The sequence below is a fragment of the Giraffa tippelskirchi genome, chromosome 5 (assembly GCF_054371585.1).
Source record: "Giraffa tippelskirchi isolate mGirTip1 chromosome 5, T2T-mGirTip1v1.2.pri, whole genome shotgun sequence".
Lineage (NCBI taxonomy): Eukaryota > Metazoa > Chordata > Mammalia > Artiodactyla > Giraffidae > Giraffa > Giraffa tippelskirchi.
Window position 1 is genome coordinate 73,375,767 of NC_137279.1, and position 24,350 is coordinate 73,400,116.

The window sequence follows — 24,350 nt, forward strand, 5'->3', positions numbered from 1 at the left end:
ATAGTTTTGTAAGTCCTAGCTATGGCAAAGAATAAAAAGAAATAAAAGGAATACAGATTAGCAAAGAAGAAATAAAACTCTCACTGTCTGCAGACAACATGATACTATATATAGAAAACCCTAAGGATATTATCAGAAAATTACTAGAGCTAATCAGTTGAATTTAGTAAAGTTACAGGATACAAAATCAATACACAGAAATCACTTACATTCATATACACTAAATAAAAGAAAAATCAGAAAGAGAAATTAAGGAATAAATCCCATTTACCATTGCAACACAAAGAATAAAATATCTAGAAATAAACCTACCTAAGGAGATAAGAAGTGTATACAGAAAGCTATAAAACAATGATGAAAGAAATCAAAGACAACATAATCAAATGGAGAGATTTTCCATGTTCTTAGGTTGGAGGAATCAATATTGTGAAAATGACTGTACTACCAAATGCAATCTACAGATTCAATGTGATCCCTATCAAATGAACAATGGCATTTTTCACAGAACTAGAACAAAAAACCTCATGATTCATATGGAAACACAAAAAGCCAAGAAGTGCCAAAGCAATCTTGAGAAAGAAGAATGGAGCTGGAGGAATCAACCACCCTGACATCAGACTACACTACAAAATTACAGTCATCAAGACAGTATGGTATTGGCACAAAAATAGAAATATAGACCAACGGAACAAGATAGAAAGTCAGAGATAAACCCACACACCTACGGGCAACTTATATTTGACAAAGGAGGTAAGAATATACAATGGGTCAAAGATAGTCTCTTCAATAAGTGGTGCTGGGAAAACTGGACAAAGTATGAAATTAGAACACATCCTAACACAATACAAAAAGATAAACTCAAAATGGATTAAGGATTTAAATTTAAGGCCAGAAACTATAAAACTCAGAGAAGAAACATAGGCAGAACGCTGTATGACATAAATCATAGCAAGATCCTCTATGACCCACCTCCTAGAGTAATGAAAAAGAAAAATAAACAAGTGAGACCTAATAAACTTAAGAACTTTTGCACAGCAAAGGAAACTATAAACATGGCGACAAGACAACCCTCAGAATGGGAGAAAATAATAGTAAATGAAACAACTGACAAAGGATTAATCTCCAAAATATACACTCAATACCAGAAAAGCAAACAACCCAATCAAAAAAGTGGGCAAAAGACCTAAACTGACATTCTTCCAAAGAAGACATATCAGTTCAGTTCAGTTCAGTCGCTCAGTTGTGTCCGACTCTTTGCAACCCCATGAATCGCAGCACACCAGGCCTCCCTGTCCATCACCAACTCCCAGAGTCTACACAAACCCATGTCCATCGAGTCGGTGATGCCATCCAACCACCTCATCCTCTGTGGTCCCCTTCTCATCCTGCCCCCAATCCTTCCCAGCATTAGGGTCTTTTCCAATAAGTCAACTCTTCGCATCAGGTGACCAAAGTACTGGAGTTTCAGCTTCAACATCAGTCCTTCCAATGAACACCCAGGAGTGATCTCCTTTAGGATTGACTGGTTGGATCTTCTTGCAGTCCAAGGGACTCTCAAGAGTCTTCTCCGGCACCACAGTTCAAAAGCATCAATTCTTCGGCACTCAGCTTTCCTCACCGTCCAACTCTCACATCCCTACATGACTACTGGAAAAACCATAGCCTTGACTAGACAGACCTTTCTTGGCAAAGTAATGTCTCTGCTTTTAAATATGGTATCTAGGTTGGTCATAACTTTCCTTTCAAGGAGTAAGCATCTTTTAATTTCATGGTTGCAATCACCATCTGCAGTGATTTTGGAGCCCCCCAAAATAAAGTCTGACACTGTTTCCACTGTTTCCTCATCTAATTCCAATGAAGTGATGGGACCAGATGCCATGATGTTAGTTTTCTGAATGTTGAGCTTTAAGCCAACTTTTTCACTCTCCTCTTTCACTTTCATCAAGAGGCTTTTTAGTTCCTCTTTAATTTCTGCCATAAAGGTCGTGTCATCTGCATATCTCAGATTATTGATATTTCTCCTGGCAATCTTGATTCCAGCTTATGCTTCTTCCAGCCCAGCATTTCTCATGATGTACTCTGCATATAAGTTAAATAAGCAGGGTGAAAATATACAGCCTTAACATACTCCTTTTCCTATTTGGAACCAGTCTGTTGTTCCATGTCCAGTTCTAACTGTTGCTTTCTGACCTGCACACAGGTTTCTCAAGAGGTGGGTCAGGTGGCCTGGTATGCCCATCTCTTTAAGAATTTTCCACAGTTTATTGTGATCCATACAGTCAAAGGCTTTGGCATAGTCAATAAAGCAGAAATAGATGTTTTTCTGGAACTCTCTTGTTTTTTTCGATGGTCCAGCAGATGTTGGCAATTTGGTCTCTGGTTCCTCTGCCTTTTCTAAATCCAGCTTGAACATCTGGAAGTTCACGGTTCACGTATTGCTGAAGCCTGGCTTGGAGAATTTTGAGCATTACTTTACTAGCGTGTGAGATGAGTGCAATTGTGACATAGTTTGAGCATTCTTTGGCATTGCCCTTCTTTGGGATTCGAATGAAAACTGACCTTTTCCAGTCCTGTGGCCACTGCTGAGTTTTCCAGATTTGCTGGCATATTGAGTGCAGCACTTTCACAGCATCATCTTTCAGGATTTGAAATAGCTCAACTGGAATTCCATCACCTCCACTAGCTTTGTTCGTAGTGATGCTTCCTAAGGCCCACTTGACTTCACATTCCATGATGTCTGGCTCTAGGTGAATGATCACATCATCATGATTATCTGGGTCGTGAAGATCTTTTTTGTAAAGTTTTTCTGTGTATTCTTGCCACCTCTTCTTAATATCTTCTGCTTCTGTTAGGCCCATACCATTTCTGTCCTTTATCAATCCCATCTTTGCATGAAATGTTCCTTTGGTATCTCTAATTTTTTTGAAGAGATATATACAATGGAATATTACTCAGCTATAAAAAAGAACACATCTGAGTCAGTCCTAATGAGGTAGATGAAACTGAAGCCTATTATACAGAGTGAAGTCAGAAAGAGAAACACCAATACAGTATATTATTACATGTATATGGAATTTAAAAAGATGATAATGGCAACACTATATGCAAGGCAGTAAAAGAGACACAGACGTAAAGAACAGACTTTTGGAACATGTGGCAGAAGGCAAGTTGGGATAATATGAAAGAATAGCATTGAAACATGTATATTACCACATATAAAACAGATGTCCAGTGCAAGTTTGATGCATGAAACAGGGCACTCAAAGCCAGTGCTCTGGGACAACCCAGAGGGATGGGGTTGGGAAGGAATTTGTATGCAGGGGACACATGTGCACCCATGGCTGATTCATGTCTATGTATGGAAAAACCACCATGATATTGTAAAGTAATTATGCTCCAATTAAAATAAATTAACTAATACAAAAAGAAACTAGGAATAAAACCACCATATAACCCAGCAATCCCACTCCTAGGCATATACCCTGAGGAAACCAAAATTGAGATAGTTACATGTATCCCAGTGTTCATTGCAACACTATTTACAATAGCTAGGACATGGAAACAACCTAAATGTCCACTGACAGATGAATGGATAAAGAACCTGTGTTATGTATATACAATGGAATATTACTCAGCCATAAAAAGGAATGCATTTGAGTCAGTTCTAATGAAGTGAATGAATGTAGAGCCTATTAAACAGAGTGAAGTAAATCAGAAAGAGAAAAACAAGTATTGTATATTAATGCATATATGTATGGAATCTTGAAAGACAGTGCTGATGAACCTATTTGCAGGGCAGCATGGGAGATGCAGACATAGAGAACAGGCTTTAACATGGTGGGGGGAGGAAGGAGAGGGTGGGATATACAGAGAGAGTAACATGGAAACATATACACTACCATATGTAAAATATATAGCCAATAGGAATTTGCTGTATGACTCAGAGAACTCAAACTGGGGCTCTATTAACAATCTAGAGGGGTTGGGATGGGGAGGGAGGTGGGAAGGAGTTTCAGGAAGGAAGGGATATAGTATGCCTATGACTGATTCATGTTGATGTTTGGCAGAAAACAACACAATATTGTAAAGCAATTATCCTTCAATTAAAAAAATAAATTTAATTTTAAAATATAAGAATAAATGTTCAAGTGATCCCCCTAGGCAAGGATTCAGGATCAGATGAAGTGTTTGCTGAGGAAAAAGAGGATATGGAAAGGGTAACAGAAGCAAGTAGTTAGAAACACCAACTACAACCACATTATCATCATAGAAATAAGCACCATAGTAGTTATAAATATTTCTTTCTTCTTTACATATGAATAGATTTGGTCTAAATTAAATTTTTCTCTTTTCTTTTTTCATCCCTCTACCATCTAAACAAGATATATTAACAGTAGTTTATCTTATATAGCTCAGTATTTAAATTACAGGATATCAAAGGAGAGGTATGATTTTGCTTAAAGAGGATTGTCTTTGGGAGAGAAAGTTAGCATGTTTTCAGTTGTATGAGAGATAGTTGCATTATGTAAGTTGGAAGCATAATTTTGCTATTGCCTTGATCTGGAAGTGAAACCAAATATGGTTAAAACAGTGCATATAAATGCCAAATTTGACAAGGGGTGGACCCTGGTAGATTTGAATTGCATCAACTTAACCTAAGGAGAAATTTTTCCAGAATTTTCTTTCATGCATAATGACAAGTTATTGTGGTCTAGAAGTGATTTAATAGCCAAGTTCTGTATATGCTTAAAAGGTCAGATCACAGCACAAGATGTGCCCACAGTTACCACATATTTTTGCTTCTCTGCTCCATCACCTTGGTGCCATAGCACACAGCCAGGATTACAGCAAACCCAACTCCTGGAGGATGTCCTCCTTCACATACTCCAACTTCTGATCCAAGTACATTAGCACTGTAGAGAAGGGCAACAACTTCTACAAGACATTCTCATCTTTGAAGTCAAAGGCTAAGAGGTAATGAAAGAACAATATGAATCCCAGTCCATACTCATGGGTATACTCTGTGCATACTATGACTTCCAGTCTATGCTCCACTCAGCCATGTGTTTCCTCTTCTGGTTTTGCATCTCCCACTTCAAATCTACCTTCCCTTTTTGACTGCCTGCCCTGCTGACCTCAGGTCACAGTAGCAAACATAGAAGAAACAGCCTCCTGTACACTTTCGCCAGCTACCAGACTGTTAACAAGTCAGATTCCTATAGCAAATCCATATATATATACACCTGAGTTAGTCCTAACTAATACAACTAGTATAGACAAAAAAATAAATAAATAAACTACAATAAAATAAAGTATGGAAATGGAAATTAAGAGGTAAAATCATATCCTTTGCAGAGGATATGATTGCAAACTGGGTAATCCCAAGAGAATTAAACTGAAAAACTAATATAAATAATAAAAGAATTTAGAAAGTTAGCTTAGATATCAAGTTTACATGCAGAAATCAAATGTATTTATATATAAATAAACATATAATGTTACAGTATTTAATGGAAGAAACGATCCACTTAAGGTAGCAAAAATAGGGACTTCCTTGGTGGCTCAGTGGTAAAGAATCCACCTGCTAATGCAGGAGATGTGAATTTGATCCCTGATCCAGGAAGATTTCACATACTGCAGAACAACTAAGCCTGTACTCCACAACAATTGAGCCTGTACTCTAGAGCCCAGGGGCCATGACTACTGAGCTCATGCATTAACTACCAAAGCCCACACACCCTGTGCTCTGCAACAAGAGAAACTACCACAATGAGAAGCCAGCGCACCACAATTAGAGAGTAGCCCCACTTCCCACAACTAGACTAACCTAAAGCCCTTGCAGTAACAAAGATCCACCACAGCCAAAAATTTAAAAAAATAAGTAAAAAATTAAAAATAAGTAAAAGAGCAAAACTAAAATAACTAGGTTTAATTACTTCAAGAAATGCAGAAAGAAAACATTGAAACACTTCTGAAGAAACAAGAAAAAAACACTAAAATGAATAGGGTGTAGCACACCGAAACAGGCCACTTTGGCATCAGTATTATTTTCAGCTAAAGGTACCTGAAAATTAGCAGATTCGGTAACTTATGACCTCCCCTTTTCTTCCTAAAAGGAGACCAAATTTCCATGTGAAAGATAACTTTTCTATACCAGGAGGAAAGAACATTTTTATCACCTGAAATAAGAGTATTGAGGCCAAGAGAAATCGGTACTAAAAGATCCTGTTAAAAATAATGCTTATCTCTCTTTAGCCACCATATATATTTTCATTGCTGTCATTGTTGTTTAGTCACTAAATTGTGTCCAACTCTTTGTGACCGCATGGACTGTAGCCCACAAGGCTCCTCTGTCCATGGGATTTTCCAGGCAGGAATACTGGAGTGGGTTACCATTTCCTTCTCCAGGTGATCCACAAATACTATTCTTTGCTCAATCTAATATATAAAGGGTGGGGTAAAGGTGGCAGAGTAGGAGGACATGGAGCTCACATCTCCTTACAGCTAGGGCATCTATTAGGCACTGGTGGGGGACCTCAGACACTCAAGGATGGGAGGAACCCCTGTGTGACCAGGTGGAACATGGGGGGAAGGAAAGAGGGAGGAGAAGTGGAAGCAGGAGGAACTGCCACCCCTGAGGCTCAGCTGGGGGAAGACAAGGGATTCCCAAGCTGGGAGAGGGCCACCCATAGTGGGGATGTGGACACTGGGGGAATCACAAGATCAAAAGTCAACACAGCCAGAATTTCCCCTGCCCACTCAAACCCTAGGAAGCCTACTGGGATCTCAGACCTGAACCTTCACCCTCTGAGGCCCCCTCTAGCTGCAGGGCTCCTGGTGGCAAGAGAGTGAGGGAGGGAAGGAGGCAGGAAAAGTAGACGCCAGCAGACCTAGTGCTCCTGAGATGCATCTGGGGGAGGGGAAGGGCTCCCACACTCAAGTGAGGACCATCCAGTGAGGGGCTCAGCAGAGATAAGGAGAAACATTCTAGGGATTGGATTGGAAGGGAATGGGACCATTGTTTTCCCCTCCTATTTGGACCCCGGAGAGCCTGTTGGGGTCCTGTTGCCTGAACCTCGGGCTACTGAGGTACACTCCAGCTCTGATGAGCCCTAAGTCCTGCCTCCATCACCTCCCAGGACTGGTCCTGAGCCTACACCCCACATCTGCCTAAGCCCCACTCTTTCCTAAGACCTGCCCCCCTATAGCCAAGGCCTTTTCCAGCACCCTTTTTCTTCTCTTTTCTTTTTTTGCTGCTGTGCTTCTGTTTTGCTGTATTTTTGTTTTATCCTATATTTTTAATTTTCTAAATTTTACCTTTTATTCTTTGTTATTATTATACTATTTTTTCTTTTCTTTTTTCTTTCTTTTTTTTTTTTTTTGCCCTGGGAGTCAGGAGTGAGCTCCTGTGGTGGGAGAGTTGCATCCAAACCACTGGACTAACAGAGAACCTCAGGCCAAAGGGAATATTAATCAGAGTGAGTTCTCCTGGAGGGCCTCATCTCAGCACCAAGACCTGGCTCTGCCCAACTACCTGCTAACTCCAGAGCTGGAAACCTCAGGCCAAACAAGTAAGACAGGAACAGAGCCCCACCCATCAAAAAAAAAAAAGAGAGAGAGAGAGACCACAAAAATATGTTACAAGGTTAAAAACCTACAAGACCAAATAAATGAAGAGGAAATAGGCAACCTACTTGAAAAAGAATTCAGAGTAATGATAGTAGAAATGATCCAAAATCTTGTAAAAAGAATGGAGGCATAGATCCAGAAAATACAACAAATATTTAACAAGAACTTAGAAGAACTAAAGGACCAAACAAACAGTGGTGAACAATACAATAAAAGAAATGAAAAATACATTAGAAGGAATCAATAACAGAATAACAGAAGCAGAAGAATCAACTTGTGAGCTGATAAATAGAAGAGTGAAAATGACTGCCAAGAAACAGAATAAAGAAAAAAGAACGAAAGAAATTGAGGGCAGTCTGAGACCTCTGGGACAACATTAAATGCACCAACAATTCAAATTGTAGGAGTCCCAGAAGAAGAGAAAGAGAAAGGGTTTGAGAAAATATTTGAACAGATTATAGTTGAAAACTTCCCTAACATGGGAAAGTAAATATCCACCCATGTCCAGGAAGCACAGTCTCATATAGGATAAACCCAAGAAAAAACACATATCAGTCAAACGAACAAAAAGTAAATTCAAAGAAAAGATGTCAAAAGCAGAAAGGGAAAAGTAAGAAATAACATACAAGGGAATCCCCATAAAGTTGTCAGCTGATTTTTCAGCAGAAACTCTTCAAGTCAGAAGGGAATGGCAGGATATAAAGTGATGAAAGGGGAAAACTACAACCAAGATTACCCAACAAGGATCTCATTCAGATTTGCTGGAGAAAAGCAAAATTAAGAGAATTCAGCACCACCAAACTAGCTTTACAACAAATTCTCTAGGTATGAAACACAAGAGAAAAGAAAGAACAACAAAAACAAGCAAAAACAATTAAGAAAATGGTAATAGAAACATACATATCAATAATTACTTTCAAAGTAAATGGATTAAGTGCTCCAATCAAAACGTACAGACTGGCTGAATGAATACAAAAACAAGACCCATATATATGCTGCCTACAAGAAACCCACTTCAGCCTTAGGGACATATACAGATGTAAACTGAGGGGATGGAAAAAGATATTCCATGCAAATAGAAATAAAAAGAAAGTGGGAGCAGTAATTCTCACATCAGCCAAGATAGACTTTAAAATAAATAGAGTTACAAGAGATAAGGGAGGACACTACATATTGATCATGGGATCAATCCAAGAAGAAAATGTAACAATTATAAGTGTTTATGTGCCCAGCATAGGAGCACCTCAATATATAAAGCAAATGCTAACCACCATAAAAGGGCAAATTGATAGTAACATAATAATAGTGGGGACATTAACACCCCACTTACACCAACAGGCAGATCATCCAGACAGAAAATAAATAAAGAAATACAGCTTTAAATGACATGATAGACTAGATAGATTTGATGGATATTTATAGGACATTCACTTGAAAGTTGCAAAATACAATTTCTTCTCATGTACACATGTAACATTCTCCAGGACAGATCACATCTTTGGTCACAAACCAAGCCTTGGGACATTTAAGAAAACTGAAATTGTATCAAGCATCTTTTCTGGCCACAACAGTATGAGATTATAAATTAATTACAAGGAAAAAAACTAAAATGTAAACACATGGAGGCTAAACAGTGCCCTGTTTAATAACCAAGAGATCATTGAAGAAATCAAAGGGGAAAAAAATTTTATATGCAGAAACAGATGACAACCAAAACAGGACAATCCAAAACATATGGGGTGCAGCAAAAGTAACTCCAAAAGGGAACTTATAGTAATTCAACCTCAACTCAAGAAACAAGAATAGTCTCAAATAAGCAATGTAACCGTACATCTAAAGAAACTAAAGAAGAAGAAGAACAACAACAACAACAACAAAAAAAAACCAAAGTTAGTAGAAGGAAAGAAGAGATCAGAGGAGAAATAAATGAAATAGAAATAAAAAAAAAACAAAACAGTAACAAAAATCAATATAATTAAAAGTTCGTTCTTGGAGAAGATAAATAAAATATATAAACCCTTAACCAGAATCATCAAGAAAAAAAGGGAGAGGACTCAAATCAATAACGTTAGAAATGAAAAAGGAGAAATTATAATTGATACCATAGAAATACAAAGAACTATAAAAGACTGCTAGAAGCAACTATATACCAACAAAATAGACAACCTGGAAGAAAAGGACAACTCTCCAAGACTGAACCAGGAGGAATTAGAAAATATAAACAGACCAATCACAAGTAACCAAATGGAAACTGTAATTAAAAATCTTCCAAGACCAGATGGCTTCACACGCAAATTTTATCAAATATTTAGAAAGCATCTAATGCCTATCCTCAAACTTCCCCCCAAAAAATGCAGAAGGAGGAACACTCTCAAACTTGTTCTATGAGGCTACCATCACCCTGATATCAAAACCAGACAAAGATATTACAAAAAAGATTATACACCAATATCACTGATGAAAATACACTCAAAAATCCTCAACAAAATATTAGTAAATAGAATCCAGTAATATGAAAAAAGGCTCATAAACTATGGTCAAGTGAGATTTATCCCAAGGATGCAAGGATTCTTCTATACATGCAAATCAACTTATGTGATACACTACATTAACAAAATGAAGAATGTAAACAGTATGATCATCTCAGTAGATGCAGAAAAAGTTTTTGACAAAATTAAACACTCATTTGTGGAAAAAAAAACAACTCTCCAGAAAGTGGACATATTGGGAATCTACCTCAACATAATAAAGGCCATATATGACAAACCCACAGCAAACATCATTCTCAGTGGCAAAAAACTGAAAACATTTCCTCTAATCAAGGAAGGACCAAGACAAGGATGTCCACTCTCACCACTATTATTCAACATAGTTTGGAAGTCCTAGTTAGTCATGGCAATCAGAGAAGAAAAAGAAAAAAAAAAGTGGAATCCAGGTTATCATTATTTGCAGATGACATGATACTATACAAAGAAAATCCTAAAGATGCCACCAGAAAAATACTAGAGTTAATCAATGAACTTGATAAAATTTCAGGATATAATATTAATGCAAAGAACTCTCTTGCATTCCTATACACTAACAGCAAAAGATTAGAAAGAGAAATTAAGCAAACAATCCCATTTACAACAAAAAGAATAAAATACCTAGGAATAAACCTACCTAAGGAGACAAAAGATGTGTACTCAGAAAACTATAAAACACTGATGAAAGAAGTCAAAGATGACACAAACAGTTGAAGAGATATACCATGTTCTTGGATGAGAAGAATCAATATCATGAACGTGAATATGCTACCCAAAGCAATCTACAGATTCAGTGCAATCCCTATCAAATTAACAATGGCATTTTTCACACAATTAGAACAAAAAATTTTATAATTTGTATGGAAATACAAAATATCCTGAATAGTCAAAGCAATCTTGAAAAAGAAAGAAAGCTGGAAGAATCAGGCTCCCTGACTATATTACAAAGCTACAGTAATCAAGATAGTATAGTATTGGCACAAAAACAGAAATATAGATCAACAGAACAGGATAGAAAGCCCAGAGATAAACCCAAGCATCTATAGTCACCAAATCTATGGTAAGGGAGGCAAGAACATACAGTGGAGAAAACACAGTCACTTCAATAATGGTGCTGGGAGAACTGGACAGCTATTAATATGTGTTAAAGAATGAAATTAGAACACTACCTAACTCCATACACAAAAATAAACTCAAAATGGATTAAAGACCTACTTCAAGACTGGACACTTATTCTTAGAGGAAAACATAGGAAAAACACTTTTTTTGACAGAATTCACAGCAAGATCTTTTTGGACACACCTCCTAGAGTAGTGAAAATAAAAACAAAAATAAACAAATGGAATTTAATTAAAGTTAAAAAACTTTTTCATAGCGAAGGAAACCATAAACAAGATAAAAAGACAACCCTCAGAATGAGAAAAAGTATTTGCAAACAAAGCAACAGACAAAAGATTAATTTCCAAATTAAATAAACAGCCCGCAGAGCTCAATTTCAAAGAAAAAACCCAGCAGAAAATGGGCAGAAGACCTAAATAGACATTTCTTCAAAGTAGACATACAGATGGCCAAAAGGCACATGAAAATATACTGAACATCACTAATTATTAGAGAAATGTGAATCAAAATTACAATGAGGTATCACCTCACTCTGATGATAGTGGCCATCATCAAAAATCTACAAGCAATAAATGCTGGAGAGGATGTGGGGAAATGGGAACCCTCTTACACTGTTGCTGGGAATGTAAATTGATACAGCCACTATGGCAAACCATGTGGAGGTTCCTTGAAAAAGTAAACATGGAACTACCTTATGACCTAGCAATCTGACTACTGGGCATATGTCCTGAGTAAACCATAATTCAAAAAGACGCAGTTACCTCAATATTCATTGCAGCACTATTTACAATGGCCAGGACATGGAAACAACCTAAGTGTCCATCAACAGATGAACAGATAAAGAAGATGTGGTACATATATACAACGGAATATTATTCACCATAAAAGGGAACAAAATTGGTCCATGTGGATGGACCTATAATCTGTCATACAGAGTGAAGTAAGTCAGAAAGAAAATAACGAATATGGTATATTAACGCATGTATGTGGAATCTAGAAAAATGGTACAGATGAACCTAGTTTCAGGGCAGGAATAGAGACACAAACATAGAGAATGTGCATATGACACAGCGGGAAAAGGAGAGTGGAATGATTAGGCGATTAGGTTTGACGTATATACGCTACCATGTGTAAAATAGATAGCTAGTGGGAACCTATAGTAAAGCACAGCGGACTCTGCTCAGTGCTCTGTGATAACATAGATGGGTGGGATGGTAGGGAGAGATCTAAAAAGGAGGCGATGTATGTATACATATAACTGATTCACTTTTTGTACAGCAGAAACTAACACATGTGTTAGTTGCTTAGTCAAGTCCAACTCTTTGAGACCCCATGGATATTAGCCTACCAGGCTCCTCTGTCCATGGAATTCTCCATGCAAGAATACTGGAGTGGGTTGCCATTTCCTTCTCCAGGGGACCTTCCCCACCCAGGGATCAAACCTGGGCCTCCTGCATTGCAGGTAGATTCTTTACCCTCTGAGCCACCAGGGAGCCATAGGAAAGCAATTATATTTCAGTAAAAAAAAAATTAACATATAAGCACATAGGCCTAATCATTTTGGAGGTCTTCATTTCCCTCTGAAGGCTCCCATGTACATGTAAAAATAAGATTGGTATAATTTTCTCCTATTAATCTGTGTTATGTCAACTTAATTCTCAGGCCCAGTCAGAGACCCTAAGAGGGTAAAGGTAAAGTTTTGCTTTTCCTACAGTAACATATTCTTGTCTAGAGAGACTCAGAATTTTTTTTTAATCTATTCTCCTAAAATAAAATTAAAGGCTAATCCAACATGAGTTTAAGATATGCCTAACTTTAAAGTTCATGTAGAAAGATAAACAAGTATTGTTAGGAAAATTCTAGAAAAGAAAAGTAATTAGATAGGACTACCCATATTACTATTAAAACATATTATAAAACATCAATAATTAGATGACTGTGCAATGTGTATATAAATATATAGACAAAACAATGATTGAATAGAAAGTCTAGAAATAGACCCAGATATATATGAGAATTTCATATAGTATCCAAAAACAATCTCAAATCAGTAAGTTGAAGATGGACTTTTTAATAAATGATGTTGAGATAACAGGAAAGTCATATGGAAAAATATAGACTGGGATATGTACCTCATACTGTATAGTATATATTGACTCCAAATGGATCAAAGATTTTAACATTAAAAAATATGAAAACATAAAAGTGTAGAAGAAAGCTAGGCAAATAGTTCAAAACCTTGTATTTGGGAAGGCCTTTCAAATTAAGACTTAAAATTCAGAAGCCATTTTAAAAAGAAGACTGATAAATTTGACAACATATACCAAAACCAAGGGCTTCCCAGGTGGCTCAGTGGGTAAAGAATTTGCCTGCAATGCAGGAGACACAAGAGATGCGGGTTCGATCCCTGGGTCGGGAAGACCCCTTGGAAGAGGAGATCCAGTCAGTATTCTTGCCTGGAGAATCCCATGGACAGATGAACCTGGCTGGCTACAGTCCATAAGGTCAAAACTGAAGCAACTTAGCACACATGCATGCATGCACCAAAGCCAAGTAAAAAGAAAAACTTTGAAGGCAAAATAACAGCTCACATCAGAAACAAGGTGTGAATCCTAATAGACACAAATCCATGTGAATATGTGTATCCATATACCTTAAAAATTAAGAATAAAATGTTCAACTAGTTAATAGTAAAAATAGGCAAAGGATATGCCAAATAATTCACAAATATTGAATAAATACAAACATCTCTTATTAAAACATGCTGAATTTTACTCAGAATAAGAGAAATATACATTTAAACTATAGTAAGATTTCATTTTTACCTCTTAAATTGGAAAATTTTCCAAATTTTTACAAGCATTCAAGGTTTGACAGCAAACTTAATTGGAAAGTTTATGGTGAGATAGACATTTGTATACTTTGCAAAACCATATAACTCCTACAGAGAGCAATTTGGAAATAGTTTTCAAATTTTCAAATATATGTACTCTTTGACCCAGGATTCCTACATTGGAAATTTACCCTACAGATATAATTTATATATACAAGGTAATGCATTAGAGCATAGTTCAGAACAGAAAATGATTAGAAAATTCATGGATCCATCAAAGAGATTATCAGCCCACAATACATCACACAATAAAATCTTGTGCAGGCATAAAAGGGAATTAACACAAACATAGAGACACCTTCTGTTTATATTGATAAATAAAATATAAAGCGAGATTTAAGACTACTTTTCCTATTGGAAAGTTGTCAAATAAGAATACATACTAATTTCTTAACTTGTATTTGTAAAAGTAAATGCTAGAAAAATACATGAGAAGCCAATATAAGTGGATCCCTGTTTAAAGATGGAAAGGAATGTGGTGATGGCAATAGAATGAAAGTGAGAATTCTCAATGGGTACCTTTTATATCATGTTTAGTTTTGAAATATATATTATATTATACATTAGCTATTTTAAAATTTTAATTTAAAAGAAAAGTATCTCTAGATTGCCTCACACTCACCCTTCTGAACAGCTGAATTCTATTTCTGATCCAAAAGAGTAATCTGTCTTAACTATCACTTCCCCATTAAGTAATTCTCCTGGGTTTCCACATCGTTTTTCTGTGAGAAAAATTAAAATAATGATTAGCGATTCCATGTACTCAAGGATATGGCATTAGAAAAGAGATCTGATGGATCATTGTGGTAATGAAGTCTATGGTCTGGAATTTAACATACTGATCAAGGAGCTAAGCTCCATTCTACATCTCCAGTGTGTACTTGGAACTTAAGCCATTCAAAATACAGGTCCTTGGTCACAAAAGGTGAAAAAAAAGTATAGATTGCATGTGTATACCCATACTACTAGAAAAATATCACAGAATTTATTCTCAATTAACAGTGAATAACAGCATCTTCTTCCAAACACGGTATATATTTGGGATGCGGTTTCTTTGAAAACTGTATTGTCATTTTCTAGACACATAATTTTCATAATTTTATACAGTAAATCTAGTTTGAAATGTATTAAAATGAATTTGCAGTTCACTTCTGAAAAAAAGTACTTAATGAATAGATTGTAAATGATAAATTTATTTTTCAGTGCAACTAGGTGGCTCCTAATTTTTTTGTTTTATTCATTTTTTTGTTTTTTCAAAAAGTGGCACACGTGTGTACATTGAAATCAGTAACTTACAAACTGGATTGTTCCTTAGTGATCAGAGATAACTCATTTGTATTTATAAAGCTTAGTTCCTGAGGTAACTTTGCGAAGAAGGACAAAGCAAAATAAGAGAAATGAATGTTCATACTTACTGACACAAAACTCTTTGTATTTCCAATTGCCTGTTGCCTCACAGGTAAGAGAGTAACTTCTTGAACTTATCCTATAGCCAAGACGACAGTTGTATTTCAGAATAGTTCCAGTTTCAAACGTTGTCTCATTCAACTCATTTATTGGATAAGCAAAGTCTAAATAGGGTGGAGTACCACAACTGCCTGAATACCAAAATGACAAAATACTCAAGTTAGAGCTTGAGACACAGCATCATAAAGTTTCAGTAGCGTTACTTTAGGACAGGAACCATTCTTTTCTCCTTTAATCAAGAAAAATAGTAACTCCTATTATCCCCACTGTTCAATGAATCCAGGGAATAATTAGTAATACATGTTTGTTGATTAATGACAATGATAAAGATAAAAGGCATAAATTTTTCATTTCTTTTCTCCTATAAATGATTTACCTTAAAAGGATGGCAGACAATATTTCATCAGCCTATCAGATTGCCCATATCTGCTGACGCATATGCATCCATGCAAATCCAGAAGTCCAACACTTTTGTTCAACAGAAGTATATCGTTCCATTAATAATAACAGAAATTTACCGTTTCATTAATAGAAACATTACATAACATTGTTTCAGAGAACAGAAACTCGGTGGCTAGGAGAAGGATGACTATACATTTCTAATTTGTCCTTTTTGCATCCTTTGGATTTTGTGTGGTCTGAAGGAAGAAACATGGAGCCCTTGAAACATAACAATCTTAATCCTGCTTTGCTTGCAAGAACGAAACCTAGGGCTGATTTACCTTTTAGGAGCCACACTAGAAGTATATGCTTTTCCTGTCCATTCTGGATAAACCCACAGACAGTGAAGATTGTTTAGTCAGGCTAATAGATAATACAGATTTGTTTCAAGTCGTGGTTGGGGACAGATTGTTTTGGAAATCCCGGAAGAAGAAATTCTTGGAGGAAATGTCTACAAAACTGACTGTGTGTAAAGCAAATGACCCCTACATTCCAAATTATTCCAAATCCCCTTAAGTTGCAAATGCCTCATAAATTCCAAACTTTGTCAAATAAACCCTTTGTTGCTAAAGCTGAATTTCCGCTAAAAGTTTAATCAGCTCTTTGTTAGTCTTGAAAGTGAAGGAGCAAATGATCTTGAAATTTTGCTAACAATTTGAACTTCTCTCCCTATTACTCACCAAGAACAGTAGCCAACAGAGTAGCAACCAACGTCACTTGGAACAGAATTGGATCAGAGATACTCCACAGCCTAGAGAAGGGCCAGGATACCATTGTCCTCTTGCTATGAAGGATCATAACTGGAATTCTCTGATGCTTCATTGACACCTTTCTGCTGAAAGAACTCAATTTAAAAAACAATCATTGAATTCCTACTTGTTATAAAGCACTAGGATCATGCTATGGGATCCATGTCTTGAAGAAATTACAGCCTAGAGTTGGAAGAAAAGACAGGTGCACAAATGTTGCGACACAAAACAGTAGGTGTTAGCCTCTGAAGAAGCACTCTGCTCATGAAAGAGATTCATTCCAAGTGGAGAGATGGGAGGTAGCTTAATCTGAGTTAGGTATTCTGTAAAAGTTAGAAAATGTAGGCAGGGCATATTGGGGAACAGTACATAGCACTACAGTTTGACTGCAAAGTAAGGTGTTGCAGATGGTTGTTAAGCAGGAGGCAGCTCACAGGTGTGTCTGAATGGGACAGAAGAGCCAAGGTTAGGAATTTATAAACGCTACTCTGTAGAGAGTAAAGAGCCATTGTTTTTCGGTTTTGTTTTGATTTGGTTTTGTTTTTGGTGTGTTTGTTTTTAATATGTCCTTAGAGTGATACATTATTGTACCTTAATATCACTAGAGTGGATGTATTAAATATTCATGACAAATTGAAATGAGCAGAGGAGAAACAGGGAGATTGATTAAGAAGACTATTGCAGTTGGCCAGGTGAGCCACAGAGGTGACCAGACCAAGGAAATGGCAAAGGAGTTAGAGAAAATGAAATAAATTTAAAACAAAACAAAAAGCAGGAAAATTATAAGATAAAAAATAAAGAGTTGGATCATCACATATAACATTGGCAGTTCCTCGTGACAACTATCAACTGAAACAATAAACCAAGCAATTTGCAGTTTTGAGAGAAAAAGATGGTTTTATCTGTAGATATATGTAGGGGCTTTCCACGTGGCTCAGCGTTAAAGAATCCATGTGCCAAGCAGGAGACACAGGTTCCATCCCCGCGTCAGGAAAATTGCCTGGAGAAGGAAATGGTAACCCACTCCAGTATTCTTGCTTAGGAAATCCCATGGGTAGAGAAGCCTGGCAGGCTACAGTCCATGGTGTCACAAAGAGTTGGACAAGACTTAGCAACTAAACAATAACAACATAGATATATGTAGATATATATAGATATATACATAGGTATATAAATAAAAATATATGTTACAAATGTACTTTCATTATTTAATTAGACTATTTAAAGACTTATTTAAAGCTAAATCATGAAGAACATTTTTCTCTTCACCACACTCCTGTTCCCATTAGGAAAAAAAAAAATGTATCTTAAATTTACATTAGAATTAGTCTTTGTCTTCAAAGAAACACATGAAGTTAAGCCCCAATGAAATACTGAATTTCATCTTTTATTCTGATATTTCTGTTAGATCCACATGATTCTACTCTCCCCGTGTGTCCATAACTCATATTAATTGAATATCCATTTAGATAAAGGGGCTCCCCTCAATATTTGCCTCAAAGATGTTTCTGTCCCACATTTAGGGGAAAAAAGTTCATAGTGGCCCTTCACACTATACAGAGTGCTCCAACTTCTTCACTGAGCAAAGACTTATCTAATCTTATCTTTGCAAAACTCAGTTCTAACACTCAGGCCTCCACCTGCCATCAGTTGTGAGTAACACCACCCCTATCCCATGAGCTCTGGACTTGGCCACTAGGAAAATTCTGCAGAAAAAAATACCTGTTGAAGAATTTATCAAATATATTTAGTTATTTTAAATGTGCTTGCAGAATTTGTACTGGAAAATTGAAAAGAGTCAGGGCCAGAGTTCTGAGCCCCTTTTTTTCTTGTTTTCCCTTCTCTGTTTTCTTAATACCTCCCTCCTGATCTCTAGTCTCTACTCCTAGCAATCTGATGAGACTGGAGACAGTTGCGGGTATAGCAGGGTCCACATGATGAAAACCAGTCTGCTAAATCATCTGAAAAATTTACAAAATATCACAAATTTCTCCCACCCAATTAAAGCTGTTATAAACTATAAAAACCATAGGAATCAGTTTCTTTCATTTTTGATGTCAGTAAATGTGTCATGTTTATTGAATTTCAGTGAAATTAAAGAGATTTAAAAATATCAGTGTGTTGGCAAAATAGAATTTGACTGTAATCAAGAGAATAACAGTATAGAGTAAAATTTTTCCCACATGAATTGCTGCAGTTGTTACAATATTCACAAGGAAAATGTATACATAGGAGATAATCAGAAAAATATTTGTGAGTATATTTATAAAGGTACAGCCATAGATTGAATCCTTAGTTTCAGGAAATTGAACAACAATACTTAAAATGTTATTTCAAAGATAATATTCATTAGTTATGTTCAAAATGAATATTTATAACCTGTCAGGATACATTTAACAGGAGGCTTCCTGTGTGCTGTTTTCAGTCTTGCATGAATTCTATGTTCCTTAACAGCACCTGAATACAGGTGCCAGAGAGCTGGCAAGCCAGCTCTTGGGGATAATAGAAATTCATGTATCTCATTCGTATGGAAATTCCATATGGTGAACAGCAGCCATTTACAAGTCTCCTTTCTGATATGTAAAGTAACTTTTACAACCCCCTCTCTTGAGAATGATTCTAGCCTCTGGCTTTCTAGATGACTTGTTAGATCTTTGATCCCTATCTCTGCTAAAAAGGGCTATCTGGTAAGAGAGTATATATATGCCCACAATATGTTGAATAAATGCCTTTGTTCCACCAGAGCACTGGTCACTGTGTCTTTCCTCATTCTCTCTCTCTCTCTCTCTCTCTCTCTCTCTCACTCTCTCCCTTTTCCCCCTGTTTCCCTCTCTCCATTTCAGGCTGTTTCCACGGAGCACAGGTGTCCACCGTGTCTACTTATTTGTCCGGGCTTTCAAGACCTCTTCGAGAGGGCGCCCTGAGCCTACGTAGGCGGTCCTAGCTCTTTGTCCTAGAGTTATATTGGCATACTGTGTAAACCAGGGAATATCCGCCTCTTTTCTTCCTTCTTTTCTTATCGGTTGTACTCCCAAGTTCCGGTCCATTAAAGGGCCACAACAATAACCATTGAATACATTCAAAATGAATACTTCTTAGAATGATATTAACTAAACTGATAATGTGATGAGTTCAGCAAATTGATTTCAGGAATGGGCATTCATCAAACTGATTTCTGATGACTAATTTTTTAGTCAAAATCCAGCTGATCTGGACAACCCAGATCCCTGACATTTCTAAACATGTTCTTACTTTCTACCCCTGCCCATATTATCTTCCCTCTCACCATTTCCTCTTTAGTTCCTCCTCATTCCAGCAGTCCCTTCTCCAGGGTCCCCTCCTATCCTCCAGACCAGTCTCCAGCTTCCAGTTACAACTGAGTGGTTTATAATTCTGACTCTGACTTGGCTTAACTGACAGCTGAGGTCTGTCTTCCCCATTGGACCACAAGTTCCTTGAAGTCAGAAGGTGGGCTGTCAGTCACCTTTGCCCTCCAAAATACCTAGCACTGTGCTTCACTCAAAGTGCTCAAGAAATGTTTGCAGAATTTACATTCAAAAGTACCTAGTGCTAAAATGCTAAAAGTATGTTTTCAAGAAAAATAATACCATTCCATGTCTACTCTTACACTGCTTGCTTTGTCAAGGTCAGATTTTAGCTGATTTTAAAACAAGGCACATCTGCTATCTTAATGAGAACAGATCTTAGTGATTCTACTCTAGGCTGTTTGCCATCCTTAACCCAAAGTTATCATACTATCAACCATAAAACATAGGATAGTAGTGAAGGAAAGAATAAACAAACACCACAGTCTATGACAGGAGCTAAAAGGCAGCCACACGCACATACAGACCCCATGCTGTAGTGAGAGATTAACATCATGGCCACAGACACAGTGCTGGGGTCACAGCAGGACAACATGTGGCCAGACCCAGGGATCTGAACACTGAAGTCAGACCTAGGCCATGTGGATTCAGTCCTGGTTCCACCACATGGGAACCGTGTGCCCATGGGCAAGAGAGCCAGCTCTCTAAGCTCTCAATTTCCATCTTTATAAACTGAAAATAACTATACATGTCTCCCAAAATTGCTGAGAGGGTTTGGCTTGGTGCATGGACAGCACATAGTAAATATCCATGAGAAATGTTAAGGAAGAGGATAACAGCATTGGTGGTGGAATGTGATTCTAACAGAACCAGAACTCCTAGAGTCAAAACATCATCACAATAATGACATAAAATCATAATGGCCACAATTCCAGGAGACTTTAGCTAAGCCCTGATAAAGAAGAAAACACTCTGGACTTGGGTCAGAAGTCTTGGTCAGGTTTTCACTGTGGCCCATGATAATAGTGAGACCCAGTGCATGCTACATGCTAAGTCGCTTCAGTCCTGCCCAACTCTGCAACGCTATGGACCATAGCCCACCAGGCTTCTCTGTCCATGGGATTCTCCCGGCAAGAATACTGGAGTGGGTTGGCATTTCCTTCTCCAGGGGATCTTCCCTACCCAGGGATCCAACTTTTGTCTCTTGCATTTCCTGCATTGGCCAGGGGTTCTTTACCACTAGAGCCACCTGGGAAGTGAGACCCAGGACCACACCCAGAGCAATAACAATGGCACCCCCAGGGGTCCCTCTTGGATTTCTGCTTCCCTCATCTTAACTGTCTTCTTGGAAGAAACTCATTCACTCTATGACCATCATCTATGAATCACTCAGACCTCTGGGCCCAATTGTCTCCTATGGGCACAAAATACTTATATGTGCCATAAACTCAATTATTAATAAAAAAAAATCTTACTCTGCACTATTACTTACCAAATGTCGATTTTGAGCTCTTCAGGCCTGCCTCCTTTACTCTTGTTGCTAACTAGAAAATTCCTGTGCTGAGCATTATGACTGGATTTTTATAAAAGTCTGTGAAAGAAATCTCTGCAAAATAAGGAGGAATTATTTTCTCTTCCTTTGAAATTACAGAATAGCAGATACCTACATCATAAATTGACCTGTAAATGTTATATCTAACAAAGGGATTGTTTCCAACACTTGAACATAACTTTTAACCTTTGAAAAGTCTATAATTCTAACTGGTTATCTTAGAAAATTATTTTTTGTCTTAGATAATGTTTAAATTAATTATTCTGGTTTTGAAAGTTATAAATACTTGTGAACTTCTTAGCAAGTCCAAAAATGAATTGTTACACTTTCTTCACTTGCAATCCTGAACATAAATTAAAACTTTTGACTGTTGGATTTCTTTTCTTTAAATTTCAGCTTTATTGAGGCATAGGTGATTAAATTGTAGATACTTAAAGTGTACATTGTGGTGATTTGACAAAGGTATACATTATGAAAGGATTTCTCCCTGCCCCCCTCTAATTAAATAACACATCCATCATATCACATATTTGACTTTTCCCCACAGTGTAATTAAAAAGTAATTGACATACATCATTGCATAAGTTTAAGGTATACAGCATGATGGTTTGATTTACACAAATTGTGAAATAATTACCGTAATAGATCCAGGTAACATTCATCTTCTCATATAGATATAATAAACAGAAAACAAAGAAAAACAGACAAAATTTTGCCTAATGATGAGAACTTATGATGAAACCTCAACAACTTTCCAGTATATCATGAAGCAGTTAGTCATGGTCATCGTGCTGTACATTACATGCCTAGCACTTATTTATCTCATAAATAGAAGTTCCGCACCTTTTAATCACGTTCTTCCAACTCCTCCCCCCAACCCAACTCATGCCCTCCACCTCTGGTAATCACAAGTCTAATCTCTTTTTCTATAAATCTGTTTTGGAGGGTTTTGGTTTTTTCTTTTGTTTTGTTTTAGATTCCACATAGAAGTATACATTTTCTTTCTGGAAATGACACATAAGTTCTATTGTGTTGGAAAATTTCAATTGTACATGATAGTATTACCACTCCACTTTACATTAAATCCTTAAATCTTCATCTTATAGCTGAAAATCTATACCCTTTTACCAACCTCTCCTTGTTTTTCCTATCCCCCAGCCCCTGGCAACCACTTCTTAAATTTCTTACTTAGGAAAAAAAATGCTTTTAAAATTTGTTGTAATAAATCTCAAGGTTCAGCTCAGTATTTCCTACTGCTTTATTTGTATCTCCCAGATATGTTGAATCTAACATATCCAAAACTAAACATACCATCTTCCTTCCAACACTGCTTGACCTTTGCTTTCTGTCTCAACTAAGGTAATAATCACCACTCAGTCTTCTAGACTAGAAACCTGGGAATCCTAGCTTCCTCTCTCTTGTCACCTTTCTATATGCAAAGTCATCAAGTCTTGTCATGATGGCGGCAGAAACACTAAGAATCTGTCATTCTCTCTTCTACCCACTTCCGTGGTCAGGGTTTGTGTTCTCAGAGTTTCCTTCACTCTACCCTGTGTGAGTGCTAAGTTGCTTCAGTCGTGTCTGACTTTTTGCGACGCTGTGGACTGTAGCCCTCCAGGCTCCTCTGTCCATGGGATTCTCCAGGCAAGAATACTGGAGTGGGTTGCCAGGCCATCCTCCAGGGGATCTTCCTGACCCAGGGATTAAACCCAAGTCTCTTGGGTCTCCTGCACTGGCAGGCAGATTCTTTACCACTAGCGCCACCTGGGAAGCCCTACACCACCCATCCTACACCACAGCAAAAGCCTCCAAACAACTGCAAGCCAGCTTTCACACTGATGCTGTTATATTCCTAAAAAGCAATTTAGAAATTGCTAAACTGTTAGCAATTTAAAAACACCCACGGTCCCCAGTTCTCTAGGTTCCCATAAGTCTCCCAACTCTCCCTCTACTTCTACTCACTTAAAACACTGTGCTTCAACCACACACATGCGCTTATCTTTCCCAAAATGTATCCTAGAACTTTCTAAACACCTGCAAGCATTTTCATATGATGTCTCTTAGTGTATGAATGTTCTTAACTCCCAGCCTCCCCATGATGCACTTATCCAGATCAAATGCCACCTCATTGGTGAAGAGTTACCCAACTCCTACACCCAAGAAATATCAATCTTTGCTATGCTTCCCTAATCACCTTGCTCACATCTTAATTGTAACACCACATTGTGTTGTAACTATCTATTCGCTTTTGCCGCTTGTGATATATTGTAGGACCCTTGAAGGCAAAGAAGGTGTTTATTCAACCTTCCAGTTTCTAACCTAATATTAACTGGCATGATAATAGTTATCCAGTATATGTGAAACAAATGAAGTGCAAATTAGTTTTATCCTCAGAGTGAGAATGACTAAACACCTACTGAGGACCAAATGAAGTAATATGTGGGAAGTGCTTTGTAAATTTTGAAGAGATGATTCAGTTATTCATCTCCCCTTACTGGTTCCTAGGGTGTGTGGTGGCTCATTGGGTCAGGTGCAGCATTTCCAATTCATCACCATGACTCACTGTGGTCCCTCAGCAGAGCCTGCACAGGACTCAGCAAACCACAGAGTATGGAGATGGAGGCTCAGACTTAGGAGCTGAGGAGACCT

The 24,350-nt window shown here is 37.3% G+C and overlaps 1 protein-coding gene across 4 annotated transcripts in view; it reads right to left on the minus strand.

The window, feature by feature from the left end:
* Nucleotides 1-24,350, minus strand: part of C4BPA (complement component 4 binding protein alpha) — a 48,161-nt gene that overhangs the window by 18,786 nt on the left and 5,025 nt on the right. The window contains exons 1-5 of one of the 4 annotated variants that reach the window (XM_081484963.1): nucleotides 22,339-22,467; nucleotides 21,642-21,755; nucleotides 16,755-16,906; nucleotides 15,582-15,764; nucleotides 14,789-14,888 (exon numbers count right to left, since the gene is read on the minus strand). In XM_081484963.1, the coding sequence (XP_081341089.1) occupies nucleotides 14,789-14,888; nucleotides 15,582-15,764; nucleotides 16,755-16,896 (425 nt within the window). In that variant the 5' untranslated portion in view covers nucleotides 16,897-16,906; nucleotides 21,642-21,755; nucleotides 22,339-22,467. Of the gene's footprint in view, nucleotides 1-14,788; nucleotides 14,889-15,581; nucleotides 15,765-16,754; nucleotides 16,907-20,109; nucleotides 20,972-21,641; nucleotides 21,756-22,338; nucleotides 22,468-24,350 lie in introns of those variants that run through there. The other 3 variants (XM_081484964.1, XM_081484965.1, XM_081484962.1) reach the window with 3 other exon arrangements.